General features: G+C 39.6%; 1 protein-coding gene across 1 annotated transcript; it reads right to left on the minus strand.

Moving 5' to 3' along the window:
* Positions 1-845: 845 nt before the first annotated feature.
* Positions 846-1,673, minus strand: LOC115956145 (non-functional pseudokinase ZED1-like). Its single transcript, XM_031074606.1, has one exon. The coding sequence runs from the start codon at positions 1,671-1,673 to the stop codon at positions 846-848; it is 828 nt and encodes a 275-aa protein (XP_030930466.1).
* Positions 1,674-16,584: the final 14,911 nt, after the last annotated feature.

Consider the following 16,584-nt stretch of genomic DNA (forward strand, 5'->3'; position numbering starts at 1 on the left):
ACCTCCACACTCACGAGCTATTAGAATTAACCCTCTTTGAGCTGATGCGTCTTCCTCTTTTAAGTATTTTGCTTTTAAGTTTTTAACACCTTCGTCCACATTTTTATCTTCCTTGGTCCAAATCCTCCATCCTAGTTATGCTATTAGTGCCTTAACAAAATCTTCCATCTTCCTAAAAATCTAGACCTCCTGATGCTTTAGGTTTGTGCATTAATTCTCAAGCTTTATATTACAAAGCTCTCTTGTTTTCTTCCTTGCCCCACTAGAAGAAGTCCCTCATCATCCAGTGCATTTTATCATGGTAGCATTTGAAATTATTTAATTTATGCTAATAACTAGTCTAACATTATTTTTTAAAAATTTATTGAAGAAAGAAACAAATCAAGAATTAGTACACATAACACACATCAGACTAGCTGCATAACAGCAACTAAGTTCAAGACATAGAAGACCCAGACAACCTAAGAACTGAAGAAGTTATTTCACCAATTCCATCACAACAATTAATTAAAAACCAAACTCCTAAGTCCTCCACAAAATTCAATAGGAGACCCAATGTTTAGTTTCAAACACTACAATATTGCCTCTTTAGATTTAACATTGCCATCGTAAACTCTTGCACATCTCTGTATCCAGACGTGATAAACTGTGGTAGACAAGACTAATTTTCATGGTACAACCCTTCCAAACTCTGAAATATAGAAACTTCTCCCTTTCAAATCTCATGCCAATAGCCTATTATCTTTCAAGCATAACAGCATCACAGGAGTCCATATCCTTTTGGTAAAAAACGTCTAACATTTGGTGGTTGGAAAAGAACTTGGATGAACCAAGAAAATAATTAATCATGCAACATACCTCTCAATCAGTTTAAGTTCTTTAGTGACATCAACCATTGTTGGCCTTCTGTATGGATCTTCCTCTGTACATGTCAAGGCAAGGTCCAATACAGCTTGTAATTGTTGCTCTAAACTAGCACCTCCTTCCCCTGCCAAGATTGCAGGATCCACAATCTCATTTATGCCATAAACTTGAGCACAGTTATACATGAATTTTACTAAGCTAGAATCTTCATCAATTATCAATCGTATTGTATTATAAGAATCCTCCCCAGTTAAAAGTTCCATAAGAAGATCACCAAAATTATACACATCAAACTTCTCTGTTACCTTGCCTATTGCTTCAAACTCGGGGCCTTTGAACTTCGGATGCCAAAGGCCATTATAAGCTTCCACGTCAGTTTCACCTTCAGGGATTGTTACTGAAAAAAAGTTGGACAATTTGGGAACATCATGTTCATCTAATAAGATACTGTGCACATGTATAGCCATGTGAATCACAGGTCTGGATAACGCAGTACGGAGATAAGAAATTGCATGAGCTATCTGCCTGGCAATCTTTAGCCTGCTTTCCCATGCCATGGGCTGATGTTGTCGAGTATCACTGCATATGTAGATTCGATCTGCAAGGAAACCATTCTTGGGAAATTCATACACTAAAATGGGAGATTGATTCTCAAGGCAACACCGTATGGGCTTTAACACATTATTGTGAGCGCACATCTGTGCAGAAATCACCAGATCATTGATGGCAAAATCAGCTAATGATTCAGAGTCAGGAAATAGCTTAATGAGAACAATTCGTCCTTCAAGAGAACCCTTGTACCGATGCATTCCCAGATAAGTATAATCATGATAGTTGTGGGTTGCTTGGCGGAGCTCTTGAGTAGAGAAGCTAAGGATGGGAATAGGCTTGCCATTGCAAGAGGCAATCAGCTTCTCCAGTAACTTGCTCCCATTCTCAAGAAAGTCTCTCTCTTTCCTTTCTTTCCTTAATCTCTCTAAAGAAATGATCTCTCAACCAACTCCGCATAGCTTGAACTTGCGCTACCCTCTAAACGGGACTTTTTAGAATACTGCTATAGAAGCTCAAGGGTCATTTATTTATTGGGGGTGACATGCTTACAATCGAAGCAAGTTCTGATAGGTTTCATCGAATGTAAAAGTGGAGCCTTCATTTTTCTCTCGGTTCCTTTATGGAATTTCAGTTGTAAGTGGAGCTTTCATCATTAAAAATTTTGCACTTCCATATTGGAACTTTATTAGTTTATTAGTGAGAAGAGCTTTTATCATTAGACACAGAGGATCAATGGTCATTTGTTGGGGTAACACGTTTAAAAGTGAAAGGTTTGGTCAAAACCAAGTGGAGCTTTTCTCAATAGCCTTTTTAGAAAACTCCTCACTCCTCAGGAGGTTAATTTCCATTCCTTTGGACAACGAATAGAAGTCTAGAATAGTGCATGGAGAAGCCACCGAATATGTTTCACATGACAAATATATTTTACTTACTCATAAACAAAAGAGGAGGAAGAACCTTCCCCATCTTCCTCATCATTGCAGCGAATAGAGGACATGGAATTAGTCCCTCTCTCCCCAACCTGGAAGTTACACATGCGTCTATGTCTCTGCTACGAATAGAATCATTCCAAGTCTGGTTTGTTATGTCAAGTGCCAGGTTTGGTTTTTGTTTTTATTTTTATTTTTCACTAAAAATAATTTCCTAATATTTATAATCTGATGAATGTGAATGGCTCAATCTACCTAGCCAACAAATAAAAGGAGAGACCGCGAGGAAGAAAATAAATCTACGACAGCAGAGGGAAAAACATATATATATATATATATATATATATATACACACACACACACACACACATATATATATATATATATATATATATATAAGTTGAAACTTAGCATTATTGTTGTTATGTTTCTATTAAGTCACATCAGTGGCTATGGATCCATTTAGTAATGTTGTTTTAGTAACGTTGTTGTGTTGTAAAAATATGTGTGAGTGAAAAAGTGTTGTGGAAATGTGTTGTATTGTTTAAACAACGAAAACTGTTATTTAAATAACACAACCAAACAGGCTCTATATTATCCATCTATTTCCAATCATTTCTCTCTTATTTTTGCTTTTTTTTAATATATTAATTTTGTACTTTATTGTTACATTTCCTTTAACCCTTCTCCATCATTTTTACTCTTTTATCTCTCCACTATTCTCAACCTTAATGTCGCTCTTTCTCTATCCATTCCTTTTCTTCTTCTTCTTCTTCTTCTTCTTCCTTTTTTTATTTTATTTAAAAAAAAATTCTTATCCCCATCCTATTACTATAAATATGTTATTTTATCTCTCATTTTATACATATTTTCTCATACAAAAAATGTTATTACTCTTTCTCTCTCTCATTTTTTTTTATGTGGATATTTTATTTTTGTGTCTCTACTTTAGGTTGGTGAATTTTTGTGTTATTTAGAACTCTACTTTGGACAGACGCAATTTGGTTCTATGTTTTTAAGTTATTATCTTTTTTTTTTTCTTTAATTGTTAAATGTTATCCTATTGCATTGTAAAAATAGTATATAAGAATGTAATGTTATTATATTACATAGTATGGCTTTGATAATTTGGTGTTTATGATTCATGACTATATTGTTTAGGTGTGTTTAGATACTGCTTATTTTGCTGAAATTGAAAAATTATTGCTAAAAATACTGTAAAAGTTAGTTGAAATAGTATAGTGGGGCCAATGAATAGTGCCAAAAAGTGCAGTGGACCTAGGAATAATAACAAAAATAAGCTAAATAGTGAAATGATTTTAATTTTTCATTTCAATCCAAACGCACACTTATTTTCTATAAATTTGTTATTCCCTCTCACATTCTCTCTCTTTCTCTCTCTCTGAGTTATATATTTATTCTTTCTTGCAACTCTACTTTAAGTTGATGAATTATTGTATTTTTTTTTATGACACTATTTTGGGTTAATACGATTTGGTGGTGTGTTTTTTGAGTTCTAGATCACAAGTCTTCTCTCTCCCTCTTATAGCTTTTGTTTGATTTTTGTTTGACATAATTGTTAGGTTCTAAAGATTTAGGATTTTATGTATTTAGAACTCTAATTTTTATTGTTGGCAAACCATGATCAAAACAATGTGTTTAGAAGTGTTTTAGTCTTGCTCAAAGTTGTGCATTTATGTAAAGTTGGAATCGAGCTTAATGCAGAAAAGATTAATGCATGTTGGCCTGGCTCGATCGATCGAAGCTTAGGCTCGATCGATTGAAGCTCGGGCAGAATGTTTTTCTGCAGAATTCTCCAATTCAGCCCTAGTTGTTTTAAAACTTTTTTAGGGTTTCTTATTTATCCTAAGTATAAAAGGTAAACCCTAGCCACGTTTTAGTGTTGCTCATATTGTAGTTTGTGTAAATCTCTTATGAGATCTAGAGGAGTTTTCCTTTACACAAACTTAAGGTTTTGAAGGAGAAGATTTATCTACACCTTGATGATCAACTCAGTTGCTGCTATTGAAATTTAAAGAAAACACAAGCGGGTGTGCTTGTATCTAGTGGTGAATCCAAGAAAGGAGTCCGTGGATTCGGAGTTTGCACGTGGTCGTGTCAGTAAGTTCTACTGGTGGGTAGCAATAAGAAGTTGAGTGTAGGGGCTTGTAAGTCTTATTGTATGAACTTCGATTCTTTCAAGATAGTGGATTCAAGTTTACTTTGAGGATAGCTAGGTCAAATCCTCTCCAGGTTTTTACCGGTTTGGTTTCCTGGGTGATCATATCTTGTGTTATTTATTTTCCGCTGCTTTGCATGATTTGATCTTTGTTATTGTGATAACCTAGACTTGTTAAATTGGACTAAGTAACAACTTGGCTAATTACCTAGGTTAAATCAATTGTTTTTAAGGGGTCTAAAAACTATCAATAATACTTAGTTATTTTGGAAGTGGGAATTTGAATTTATATCAAAATACAATCTTGGCTATATATTTGAATGTACCTATCAACCATTTGAGTAATATGAAATGTACTTTTGTAATTAGTTTTGTTTATTATGACAATCTCCTTTTAAGAAAATGAGAAATTTGATATATTTGAAACTTAAATAGTTTAGTTGAATAAGGGAAAAAAAAAAAAAAAAAAGGAAAAATGTAACCATAGCATAATTCAGAAAAATATAAACCACCTAAAAAATGAATAATATCAATCATACACATTCAAAATAATAAAATGATATATTTGTAGAGATGGATAGACGAAAAATAATTTTAAAAATTGTTTAATTTATAGGGAGATCAAATTATTTTCCACAAAATTTAGAGAACAAATTATATATTATATCACAAACAGAATAATTATTTATTTTCATGTATTGCGTAGATCTATGACTAGTCTATATATATATATATATATATATATGTATGTATATATATTCTCAGCGGCCACATCATCCACCTATTTACAATCATCTCTCTTATTTTTTAATCTTTTTTTTTTTTAATTAATTTTTCAAATCACCTTCCCATTACTATCTACCTTAATATCACTTTTGATATATCCTTTTATCTTCCTTTTTTTTTTTTTTTTTTTTTTAAATTTTAAATTCTCATCATCTTACTATAAATTCACAAATTTCTCTCTAATTCTATGCATAGTTTTCCTGCACACAAAAGGTCTCTCTCTCAATTTTTTTTTTATTCTTTCTTACAACTCTACTTTAGGTAGATGAATCATTGTGATTTTTAAAAAATCTAATTTTGGTTCATAGTTTAAGTGTTGTATTTTTTCAGTTCCCCATCACAAGCTCTCTCTCTCTCTCTCTCTCTCTCTCTCTCTCAGCTTTGGTTTGATTATTGTTTGAGTTAATACTTAGTTATTTTGGAAGTAAGAATTTGAATCTTGACTATGCTAATTACATTTTGGCATTCGGTCCATTTTAGTCTATTTGGTCTACTTTGGTTCACTTTGATCCATTTAGTATACTTCGGTCCACTTCAGTCCACTTTGGCCCAATTCGATTTACTATGGTCCAATTAGGTCCATTCGACCCAATTCAGTCAATTCAATTGATGTACTCTAGACTATTTAGTCCAGTTTGGTCCATTCGTTTGACTTCAATTTATTTCGGTGCATTTCAATCCAGTTGGTTAATTAGGTTTTGTTCGATCCTAGTCGGTCTACTTTGGTCCATTCCATCCAATTTGGTAAATCCGGTCCACTTTGGTCTAATTCGGTCTACTTTGGTTAGTACGGTCCAATTCAGTCTACTTCGGTTTGTACGGTCCAATTGGTTCATTCAATCCCCATTTCGATCTATTTGGTCCATTTGATCCCATTCGGTCCATATCGGTCCTATTTGATTCAATTTGGTTTACTCTATCCACTTCAGTCCATTTGGTATAATCCATTCCGATTCACTTTGGTCCATTTGGTGTACTTATTTAAGAATGAGAAAAGACAAGTTTGGGTTGAGAGTACTGTAAATTATTTGAGTAATATCAATTGTAATTATATGATAAGTTTTGGTTATCATAATAATTTTCTTAAGAGAATGATAATTTGAATAATAATTTTGAAACTTAAAAATTTTAGTTTTACTAAAAGAAATTTGGAAAATATATTGCATAATAACAATAGTTGTAAAAATAGAGTGATGAGGATTGTTTACAATAAAATTTAGTTCATAGATTATTTACAATAAAATTTAGAGAAATAAATTATACATATTCAATATAACTTTGTTATGAGTTTTTATTATTATGATTGTAGGGACTGGGATTGAGCACTTCTTTTATTAGATATGTGGACTCAGGCCCAACTAGCCCAATACAATAAATTTATAGAGAATGGGCTTAGGAACTAGGCCTTAGTGAGGGTTACAACAATTAGACATGGTTATGAGTGGGTTGAATAACAAGGACGTGGGCTAAAATATGAAATTCTGTCCTCAGGCATTTCTTCCAAGGAACTTATTGTTCTTATTCTTTCTTTAGTGCTTGGTTATAAAAGTTTCCAAGATCATGTAAATTGCTACCGTATTCTCTCTTTCTAATTCCCAATCTCTTTTCCTAGAGGATTTCTCACATTATATATCCCCTTCCAGTCGATCTTGGCCCTCCATCTGTTGATCATTTAGGTCACCACTCGAGTGTTTGTCCCATCAGCCACCTTCCTAAACCTTCTGTGAGTTGCAGCAACCAAGACAGCACTGTTCAAGGGTCATTTCCTCATTAATGCGCCCAAAACGTTAGTTATGGGCATTTAATGCAGAGGTGACAGTTTCTCCTTGAATTGCTCCTACACCATGCTCCCATGGCTGTCCTACTGTACTTGTCCTTTTTCTTGGGATGCTCTGGGAGGCTGCCTTCGATGGCATGCCATTCTTCCCTTCTATGATCTGGGTTGGCCGAGAACAGGATTGTCCTCGACAATATTTCTAGGCAATTTGGGCTTTCTTCGTTCGTCCTTGGGCATTTCTTCCTCCTCGGCGTGGGCCTTGGGCTTAGTGTAAAGTGGGCCGGGGTTGCCAAATTCTTCGACCCCACAATAGCCCCTCAAAATCCTGCTGTCCGGCTCCTCGAACGGAGAGGAGGATTTTGGTGTCCTCGGGCCTTTATCATGACTTGTCGTCTTGTCCTGCATTAGTGCCAAAGCCTTTTCGCTTGTACAAGGCATGTTCCTGGTGCTTCGGTATAAGAAGCGCGCCCTCATTAAATTCTAGCGGCTCTGTGCTCCCCACGTTCAACAGTGTGATGGTAATCTAACAGTGGGGATTTCTTTAACTTTATGGGCGGGAAAACCCGCACGGTTATTTTTAATTGGAGGTATAAATACCCATTTGAACTGATTTGCCTCTTTACTTTTACATTCAAGAGTTCTTGCGCACATATCCTGAGTTCGGTCAAATCTCCAGCCAAACTCATGTCTCTTTTCAGCATAGAAAGCTTGTCCGAGGAGCTTTTCCTCATTTCTGTAAGTTTTCTTCTCTCTCTAACTCATGTTTTCTCTTTTCTAAGTTTCTTTTCATCTTATTCCTCTCTTTCTTTCATCCTTCCCTGAGTCTTTTAGCCGTTTCTAGGGATGGGTAAGTTAGAAAAGTTGATTGAGTCCGAAGAGGCAATGGAGAAATTCATCGCCAATTATAGGATATCCAGTAATGTCGGTTTGAGATACTGTGAAGAAGGGGAGCGGCATTTTAGGAGGCAAGAGGATGAAGTAGTGATTCCCATAATCGCCTTCATAGAAGGTTGTATGAGAATCCCTATAGGGCCGGTGATGAGGGACTACCTTAGGCATTTCCGATTAGCTCCCACCTAGTGCGCCGCCAACGTGTTTAGGATCCTAAGTTGTGTGGACGCCTTAAACGAGAAAATGGGGTTGAGGTTAACCCATCACGATGTAAACTGGTGCTACAACCTCCAACACTTAAGGGGTAAATCCTATTATATGAAGACAAGGGATGATAAGGTTCGGCTTATTCAGTGCCTCCCCGAGACCAGCAAGGGATTAAATAAGGACTTTCTCATCGTGTTTGGGGAGTGGTACGACAGCCTTCATTGTCCGACAGAGGAGGGAGAACCAGGTGGGGTATTCAAAGTAGGAGAGGGTTAATCTTTTGTGTTATCATAGTTTGCATTATTCAATTGCTAATATGAATATGCTTTCTTTCTTTGCAGATCCACACGCCTTTGAACAACACTTTCATTTGGTTAACCGAGAAGATTTGGAAACCATCCTTAAGGCGGAGGTCTTTATGAATGAAGCTAACAACCAAGTCAGAGCCGCCCATAAGATCCTCGGGTATGATCCCATCCAGAAATCATTCTCGGCTCCGAAGTACGTGATCAGAGCTAAGGATCCTTGGCTTCACAGAATCACCGTAGCAGAACACGGGTTCTTGCTTCCCGAAGGATCTCTTGTCCCAGAAGGCGTTCCATTGGCAGGCCCTTCTTCATCCCATCAAGCTACAGAGGTCGAGAGAGGAAGAGTAGAAAGCGAAGAAGAGGTCACTGATTTGGGTCCGTTCGAGGACGAATTTGGTGTTTTCAGCCAGGTTAATCTATCCGAGGATCCCTCTAGTGACTTAGGCGACCCTAGTTTGACTGAAGCAGATCTCCTATCAGTAGGGACTTCTTCTCAGGCTGAAATAGGTTTTAAGAGAAAGCCTCCAACCAATTTGTTCGACCTAATTGAAGGCCAACCGGGGAAGGACGCGCTGGGGAAGCCACAATCCCAGTTTCCCCCTCCTCCACCCAAGCTTCAGCCTGTTCAGACCAGGTCATCTTCCACCCAATTGAAGTCATCATCTCCACAATCCAAACTTCCTCCTCCTCCTTAGCCGACTCTGCCTCCTCGGTCCGAGCCCGCCGATCTAAAGAGGAAGAGGGCTTCCAAAGGCAAAGAGCCCATGGATGGGGGGAGGTCTCACTCCTTTCAGGAGGAAGATGAAGCTCGACGAGATTCGAAACAACTAAAAATCGGGCACCAAGGCCAAGAAAAAGAAGTCACCACTTAGTCCGAGCCCTAGGCCTGGCTTCCTACCCCAATGCTCCACAAAGAACCTTTAATGGACAATGCCTCCCTTAGGGACTTTCGAGGGGGTGAAGGCACCTACGTGGCCGATGTGCTGGAGAGGTCCCTACTACTTCCTGCTGACATGGCCGAGTTGGGGAATTTAAGGAGGCAGGAGGTCTTCCTCAGCATCAAGAGGAACTTGGGCATGGTAAGACTTCTAACACTTGTGACTCCGTTGATTTTGGTTCCTTGGTTTCTAACTTACCGTGTACTTGTTTCAATTGGCAGGCTATCGAAGCCACTTATAGATTGGAAAAGGCAGCCAACGACCAGAGCAGGGCCTTGGAGCTCGAGCATGACAAGCGCCTTGATGCTACACGAACCATTAAAAACTTTGAGGCCGATCTCTTGAAAGCAAGGGAGGATTTGAAGGAGATGACAAGGGCCAGAGATAGCGCTGAAGCAGGCCTAGTTGGCGCTGAAAAATAGGCCGAAAGCCAGACGACGCGCCTGCTCGAAACTGAGGATCAGTTGAAGATTGTCAAGGAGCAAATCATCGACCTAAAGAAGAAGCTGGCCGAGGCATAGAGGGCCATGAATGTCATGGAGTGGGCTAGGGATGAAGCCTTGAGGGCTAAGGCAGAGGCGGAGTTCGCCAGGACAGAGGCTGAGAGCTCCAAGGAGAAAGCTGAGGAGGAGGCTTATGCCTTGGGAGTGGCTGAAACCCAGGCCACTCTCAAGGCTCAAGTACTTGGGGTATGCAGGCTCTATTATTCCCAAGTTTGGAATGAAGCCCTTAAACAAGATGGGGTTGAGGCATCATCCGACCTGTGGAAGGTGGAGAATGTATACTACCCTCTTGCCATCCGGGAAACTGCCCCTGCTAGCTCCGAGGCTGAGGTTGCTCCTGAGGAGGCTGAGATTGCTCGACCTGAAGCTGCTTTGGCCATAACCGCTCCTGACGAGCCAGCCAAGGAGAGTGAGCTTTCTGAGGCGACCAAAACAAATGAAGGCTCGAACCCTAAAGTGCCCCAGAAGACTGCAAAGTCTACAGTTGATGCTCAGGCCTCTCATGTCGAGGAGTCAGCTCTCTCAGTTCAGCCCCTTCAGACTGCTCCCCCAAATGAGGGCTCCAAGGATCTTGAGGTCATTTCTATTTAACACTCCAAGGATGGAATCAAGATAAAGCTGAAGAAATAGGCCATCTTGGCTAGCCTCTGTTTTAGTTTTGCCCTTTTTTTTTTTTTTTTTGAACATTGGAATCATTGTAATCAGACTTTTAGATTAAATGTATGAAATTCCTTTTTTTTTTTTTTTTTTTTTACATTATGTGTTTATTGTTATTATTATTAGTGTGAATCTCGTGTCTCATGAGTTTGTTGTCCTAATGGGTAAAAATGGTTATGTACATATCATATTTGAAATTAGACCTTTACATTCTAACTCATCGGCATTAAGGGGACACTTAGTTTGCATTTGCTCACATTTTTAGGGGGTGGGGACCGAGTAGATGATCCGAGGTACCGAGCATATACTTAGGCTATATTCGCAACTTGCATGAATGCTTGATCTTGCTAATTTCTTCAAAGGTTGTGGTCCGAAGATCTGCCCAACATTTGGATTCTACCTGCCACCTAAGCTCTTGCTGGAAGTAGTTAGTTTCCCCATAGGTTTGAGTCCGAGGACCATGCAAGGCCTTGGTTTTGTCCAGTATTTAGATCTTTCTTGAAGTAACTAGTTTCCCCATAGGTTTGAGTCCGAGGACCATGCAAGGCCTTGGTTTTGTCTAGTATTTAGATCTTTCTTGAAGTAACTAGTTTCCCCATAGGTTTGAGTCTGAGGACCATGCAAGACCTTGGTTCTATATAGTATTTAGATTTTCTTGAAGTAACTAGTTTCCCCATAAGTTTAAGTCCAAAGACCATGCAAGACTTTGATTCTGTCTAGTACTTAGATTTTTCTTGAAGTAACTAGTTTCCCCATAGGTTTGAGTCCGAGGACCATGCAAGACCCTGGTTCTGTCTAGTACTTAGATTTTTGTTGAAGTAACTAGTTTCCCCATAGGTTTGAGTCCGAGGATCATGCAAGACCTTGGTTCTGTCTAGTACTTAGATTTTTGTTGAAGTAACTAGTTTCCCCATAGGTTTGAGTTCGAGGACCATGCAAAACCTTGGTTCTGTCTAGTACTTAGATGGTTGCCAAGATACAAGACATATAATCATAATGGACTTAAAATTTGAATTAGAGAAATTCTTTTGTTAATAATAATACATTCTCAGGTTATTTACATTCCATGGACGAGGTACAGCTTTTTCATCTAAGTCTTCTGAGTAGTATGCACCTATTCCCGCTACTGAAGTAATTCGGTATGGTCCTTCCCAATTGGGTCCCAACTTTCCTTAAGATGGGTTCTTGGCAGCACCCACAACTTTCCTCAATACTAGGTCCCCTGGTGCTAGTGGTCTCAGCTTCACATTGGCATCATATCCCTGTTTGAGCTTCTGGTGATAATAGGTTGACTGGATCACTGCTTTTTCTCTTCGTTCATCAATTAGATCTAGGCTCTTCCCTAGTAGTTCATCATTACTGCTTGGAGTGAAGGAGCTCATCCTCAGCGTTGGGAAGCTTGCCTCTAGAGGGTTAACAGCCTCGGCCCCATAGGTCATGGCAAAAGGTGTCTCCCCTGTTGATCGCCGTGGTGTAGTCTGGTAAGTCCATAAGACATGTGGCAGCTCTTCTACCCATCTTCCTTCCGCGTCATCCAGTCTCTTCCTAAGCCCATTGACTATGACTTTGTTGACAGCCTCAACTTGTCCATTTCCCTGAGAATAAGTTGGAGTTGAGTACCTGTTTGTGATCCCCAGTCCGCAGCAGTATCTTCTGAAGGCTTTACTATCAAATTGGAGTCCATTATCTGAAATGAGGGTACGAGGGACCCCGAATCGTGTAACAATGTTTCTCCAGATGAATTTCTTAGTATCCACATCTCTGTTGTTGGCCAATGGCTCAGCTTCGACCCATTTGGTAAAGTAATCTGTGCCGACCAACATATATCTCTTATTTCCTGCTGCCTTGGGGAAAGGGCCTACAATATCCAGGCCCTATTGGGAGAACGACCATGGATTGGACAAAGGGTTGAGGACCCCTCCTGGCTGATGAATATTTAGGGCAAACCTGTGGCACTGGTCACATTTCTTAACATATTCTAGGGCTTCCTTCTACATCCCCGGCCACCAATATCCCTAGGTAATGGCTCGGTGCAACAGAGATCTTCCTCCTGTGTGACTCCCACAGATCCCTTCGTGCAATTCTTCAAGTAGTAATTCTGATGCTTCAGGGTGAATACACAGCAAATACGGCCCTAAATAGGAGCGTTTATACAATTTGTGGTCCTCGGACAACCGAAATCAAGGAGCGTTCTTTCGTATTTTTTCAGCCTCTGACTTCTCCTCGGGCAGGGTATCATCTTTGAGGAACCTTACTATAGGGTCCATCCAGCTAGGACCCACTCTAACCTCATGGATATGGACCATGCCTTTTGCAACCTCATTTTCTCTATCCAGATGCTCAACAAGAATAATTCGAGGTAGACCCCCTGCCGAAGAGGTAGCAAGTGTGGCCAATGAATCTGCATGGGTGTTTCCACTTCTGGAGATATGTGACAAGCTGAAAAGATCGAAGTCTGACTGCAAGCATTTGACCTGGCTTAAGTACTCTTGCATCCTCGCATCTCTGGCTTTTAACTCTCCATTTACTTGGCCCACTACCAATCTCGAGTCCGAGAATATCTCTAATGCTTTTCCTCCCATTTTCTGCACCATGGCCATTCCTTGTAACAAGGCCATTCCTTGTAACAAGGCCTCATACTCGGCTTCGTTATTCGTGGCCGAGAACCCAAGTCTCAGGGATTTCTCTATGATAGTCTTCTTAGGAGATACTAGGACTAGCCCCACTCCGGACCCCCTTTGATTTGCTCCACCATCAACGTACACCTTCCAACCTGGGGGTCCTGGCATAGAGATTACCCCAACCGATTTTCCATCCATGTCTCGCTCCTCTGCTACTCTTTCTATTGGTGGTTCAGTAAATTCAACCACCAGGTCAGCTAGGACCTGGCCCTTTATGGAGATTCGAGGCATGTACTTGATGTCAAAAGCTCCCAGAATTGTGCTCTATATGACAATCCTTCCAGTGTAATCAGCAGTCTGAAGTACGGACTTCAAGGGTAGTTGGGTTAAAACAACCATTGTGTGGGATTGGAAATAATGGGGAAGCTTTCGCGTAGCATGGACCACAGCTAGTATGGCTTTCTCCAAGGGTAAGTATCTGACCTCAGCTTCATGCAGCGACTTACTCACGTAATAGACTGGCTTTTGAAGGCCATTGTCATCCCATATTAACACCAAGCTTACAGCATGAGGGGCCACAACAATATATGTGTATAGGAGTTCATCGATCTCAGGACTGGACATGATAGGTGGCCGGGATAAGTGGTCGGGATAGGTATTCCTTGAGTTACTGGAAGGCCACAATACAGTCCTCAGACCACTCAAATCCTTTACACTTGTTGATCAAGAGATAGAATGGTCTGCATCTATCCGCCGACCTGGAAATGAATCGATTCAGGGCTGCGATCATTCCAATAAGCTTTTGGACCTCCTTGGCGTTTTGCGATGGTTTTAAATCATTAATAGCCTTGATCTGGTCAGGGTTAACCTCAATTCCCCTATGAGTAACCATGTGTGAGAGTGCTTTTTTCTTTAGCACACAGGCCCAAGGATCCTGGGCCAAATAGTTGTATTTTGGTGGACTGGGCTTGGTTCACCGCGCTAAATGGGGGCTGATTACGAACCAAGTTGTGCGCAAGTCACATAAATCTCCTCAAGGCAAAAATGCGATTCCTCCTAAGCAATAAAATACCATTATAAGTGTTTTAGTATCATAAAATGACCCTTTACTCTTACAAAATAAGTAAAATAGATTTTCATAATATTCACAATGAGAAAGAGATTGAAATAGAATATTTAAGGCTTATCTTTTATCGTATAAACATTTTAAAGAATTCCTTCATTGGTATCCCGGGCGTACTGTTGTGGGATCCCGGGACGTACTGTCGTGGGATCCCGGGGCGTATTAGGCTTGTAAAAACCCAGAATCTCTGGTTCTTTGCACTATACAATCTTTCTCCATGCTTGTTATGCAATGGAGTTTTGTCCTTTCCTTTTACCTCTATAGGTCCTACACAAGAACAACTATACAAGGCACATATTTTCAAATAATTGTTAGTTTCTTAGATTAGGATATATATATATATATATATATATTAATACATATACATATATGTAAATGAATTTTATGAGGATATATATATATATATATATATTAATACATATACATATATGTAAATGAATTTTATGAGAATGATTCAGCCACGAGGATCCTGGCCCCAATTCTCACAGACTTAGTGCTTTTGCACAAGACTTGTGGGATTTGGAACTCAAGTCTGAGTGGCTTTACTTGGGCAAAAGACTCAGCTTTACAAGCAAGAATATATGTATTGAGCAGCAAGAAGCAATAAATGAAGATAATATAATAAAGAAATATGCAAAGTAATTGTTAGAAATTCTCAAATCAATATGAGATATTTCATTATTTTTCTTAATTGTGGATTACAAATGTGCTCACTAAGACGTGATACAAGGTTTAAATAAGCTCAAAAATTACAGACTTTGATGGCTATTCAAGCCTCTAAGACTTGCAAAGTTTGAATCCTTTTGAATTCAAGTATGTGCTATAGTGGCTGTTTCTGGGATACCGGGAGACAAATATGTGCTATAGTGGCTGTTTCTGGGATACCGGGAGACGTTCCTCTGTTTTTATTAAATTTTACAGAGTTCTCATGGCTCTGTTATGATATTCTTCCTACTAAAAATCCTCCCCCCTTTCAACATGGGTTTTTTCTTCCTTTTATAGTGTGTTTTCTAGGGCTCCATGGTACTAGTGATTTCTCTCTTTTGCCCCTCAGAGCTCGTGCTGTGACAGTTGCTCAAGGGTTGGTCTCTTCCCTTTTTTCTCATAGTTTTCATCTTTTATTGCTGTTTCTCTAAAATTCACTTGCTGACTTTCCATTCCGGGGCATCCTTAGGCAACTAGCCTTCAATCTCTCTTCCTTCAAGATTTCTCACTTTTCAGACTCAGCTGTCGGTTGTATTTCCTTGCTGCCATTATTCCCAAATAGTTGGAATATTTTACTGCTGGGTTGAAAGTTCTCTTCCAGTCGCTTCTACGTATGATTTTCTCATTCTTGGTTCCTTGTGGTACAGCTCCTTTGTTCATGAATGTTTGCTTTATACTTTCTGATTCTTTGCTCCACTAGTGGGTACTTGAGAAGGACATCTCTGTTCTTCATTTCTTGTATTTCGTGGTACCTTTCTTGAGTTGTCTCAATCCTACAGTAGCTGTCTTACATTACCTGAGGATCCCAGGCCTCTGGCAGCCTCTGGGTATCCTGGCCCAGTTCTTTTATTGAATTTTGCTGGACTTTTTAATGACCTTTTTGCTGAAAATCTGAACATAAATAAGGCCTTAATGTTGATTCTTCTTGCTGCTTGAATTAGGCCTTCTTTACTTTTCATGGAATGGGCTTTCTTGTGAAATTTTGGCCTTCAACACCATGTAGCCTAAAAATTTGCCTGATCCCACGCCAAATGAGCATTTGGAAGCATTTAGGCGCAGCTTGTGCTTCCTTAAGACATCAAAGGTGCTGCCGAGGTCTCCTAAATGCTCGGACACCACTTTACTCTTCACCACCATATCATCAACATAGATTTCGATGCTCTTGCCCAACTGCGGCTCGAACATTCTTGTCATCATCTTTTGATAGGTGGACCCTGCGTTCTTCAGATCGAACGACATTACCTTGTATTGGTAGTTCCCAATAGGTGTCACGAAGGCTGTCTTCTCCTGATCCTCCAGGGCTAGTGGTATTTGATGATAGCCTTGAAAGGCATCTAAGAAGCTCATCCGAGAATGGCCCGCTGTTGCATCCACCAGCTGGTCTATCTAAGGCATGGGGAACGGGTCTTTCGGGCATGCTTTGTTTAGGTCCGTGAAGTCTACACAAACCCACCATTTTCCACTTCTCTTCTTGACCACCACGGTATTGGCCAGCCATTCGAGGTAAAAAACCTCTTTGATAGCCCCTGCATGCTTAAACTTCA

The sequence above is a fragment of the Quercus lobata genome, chromosome 8 (genome assembly GCF_001633185.2).
Source record: "Quercus lobata isolate SW786 chromosome 8, ValleyOak3.0 Primary Assembly, whole genome shotgun sequence".
NCBI classification, from domain to species: domain Eukaryota; kingdom Viridiplantae; phylum Streptophyta; class Magnoliopsida; order Fagales; family Fagaceae; genus Quercus; species Quercus lobata.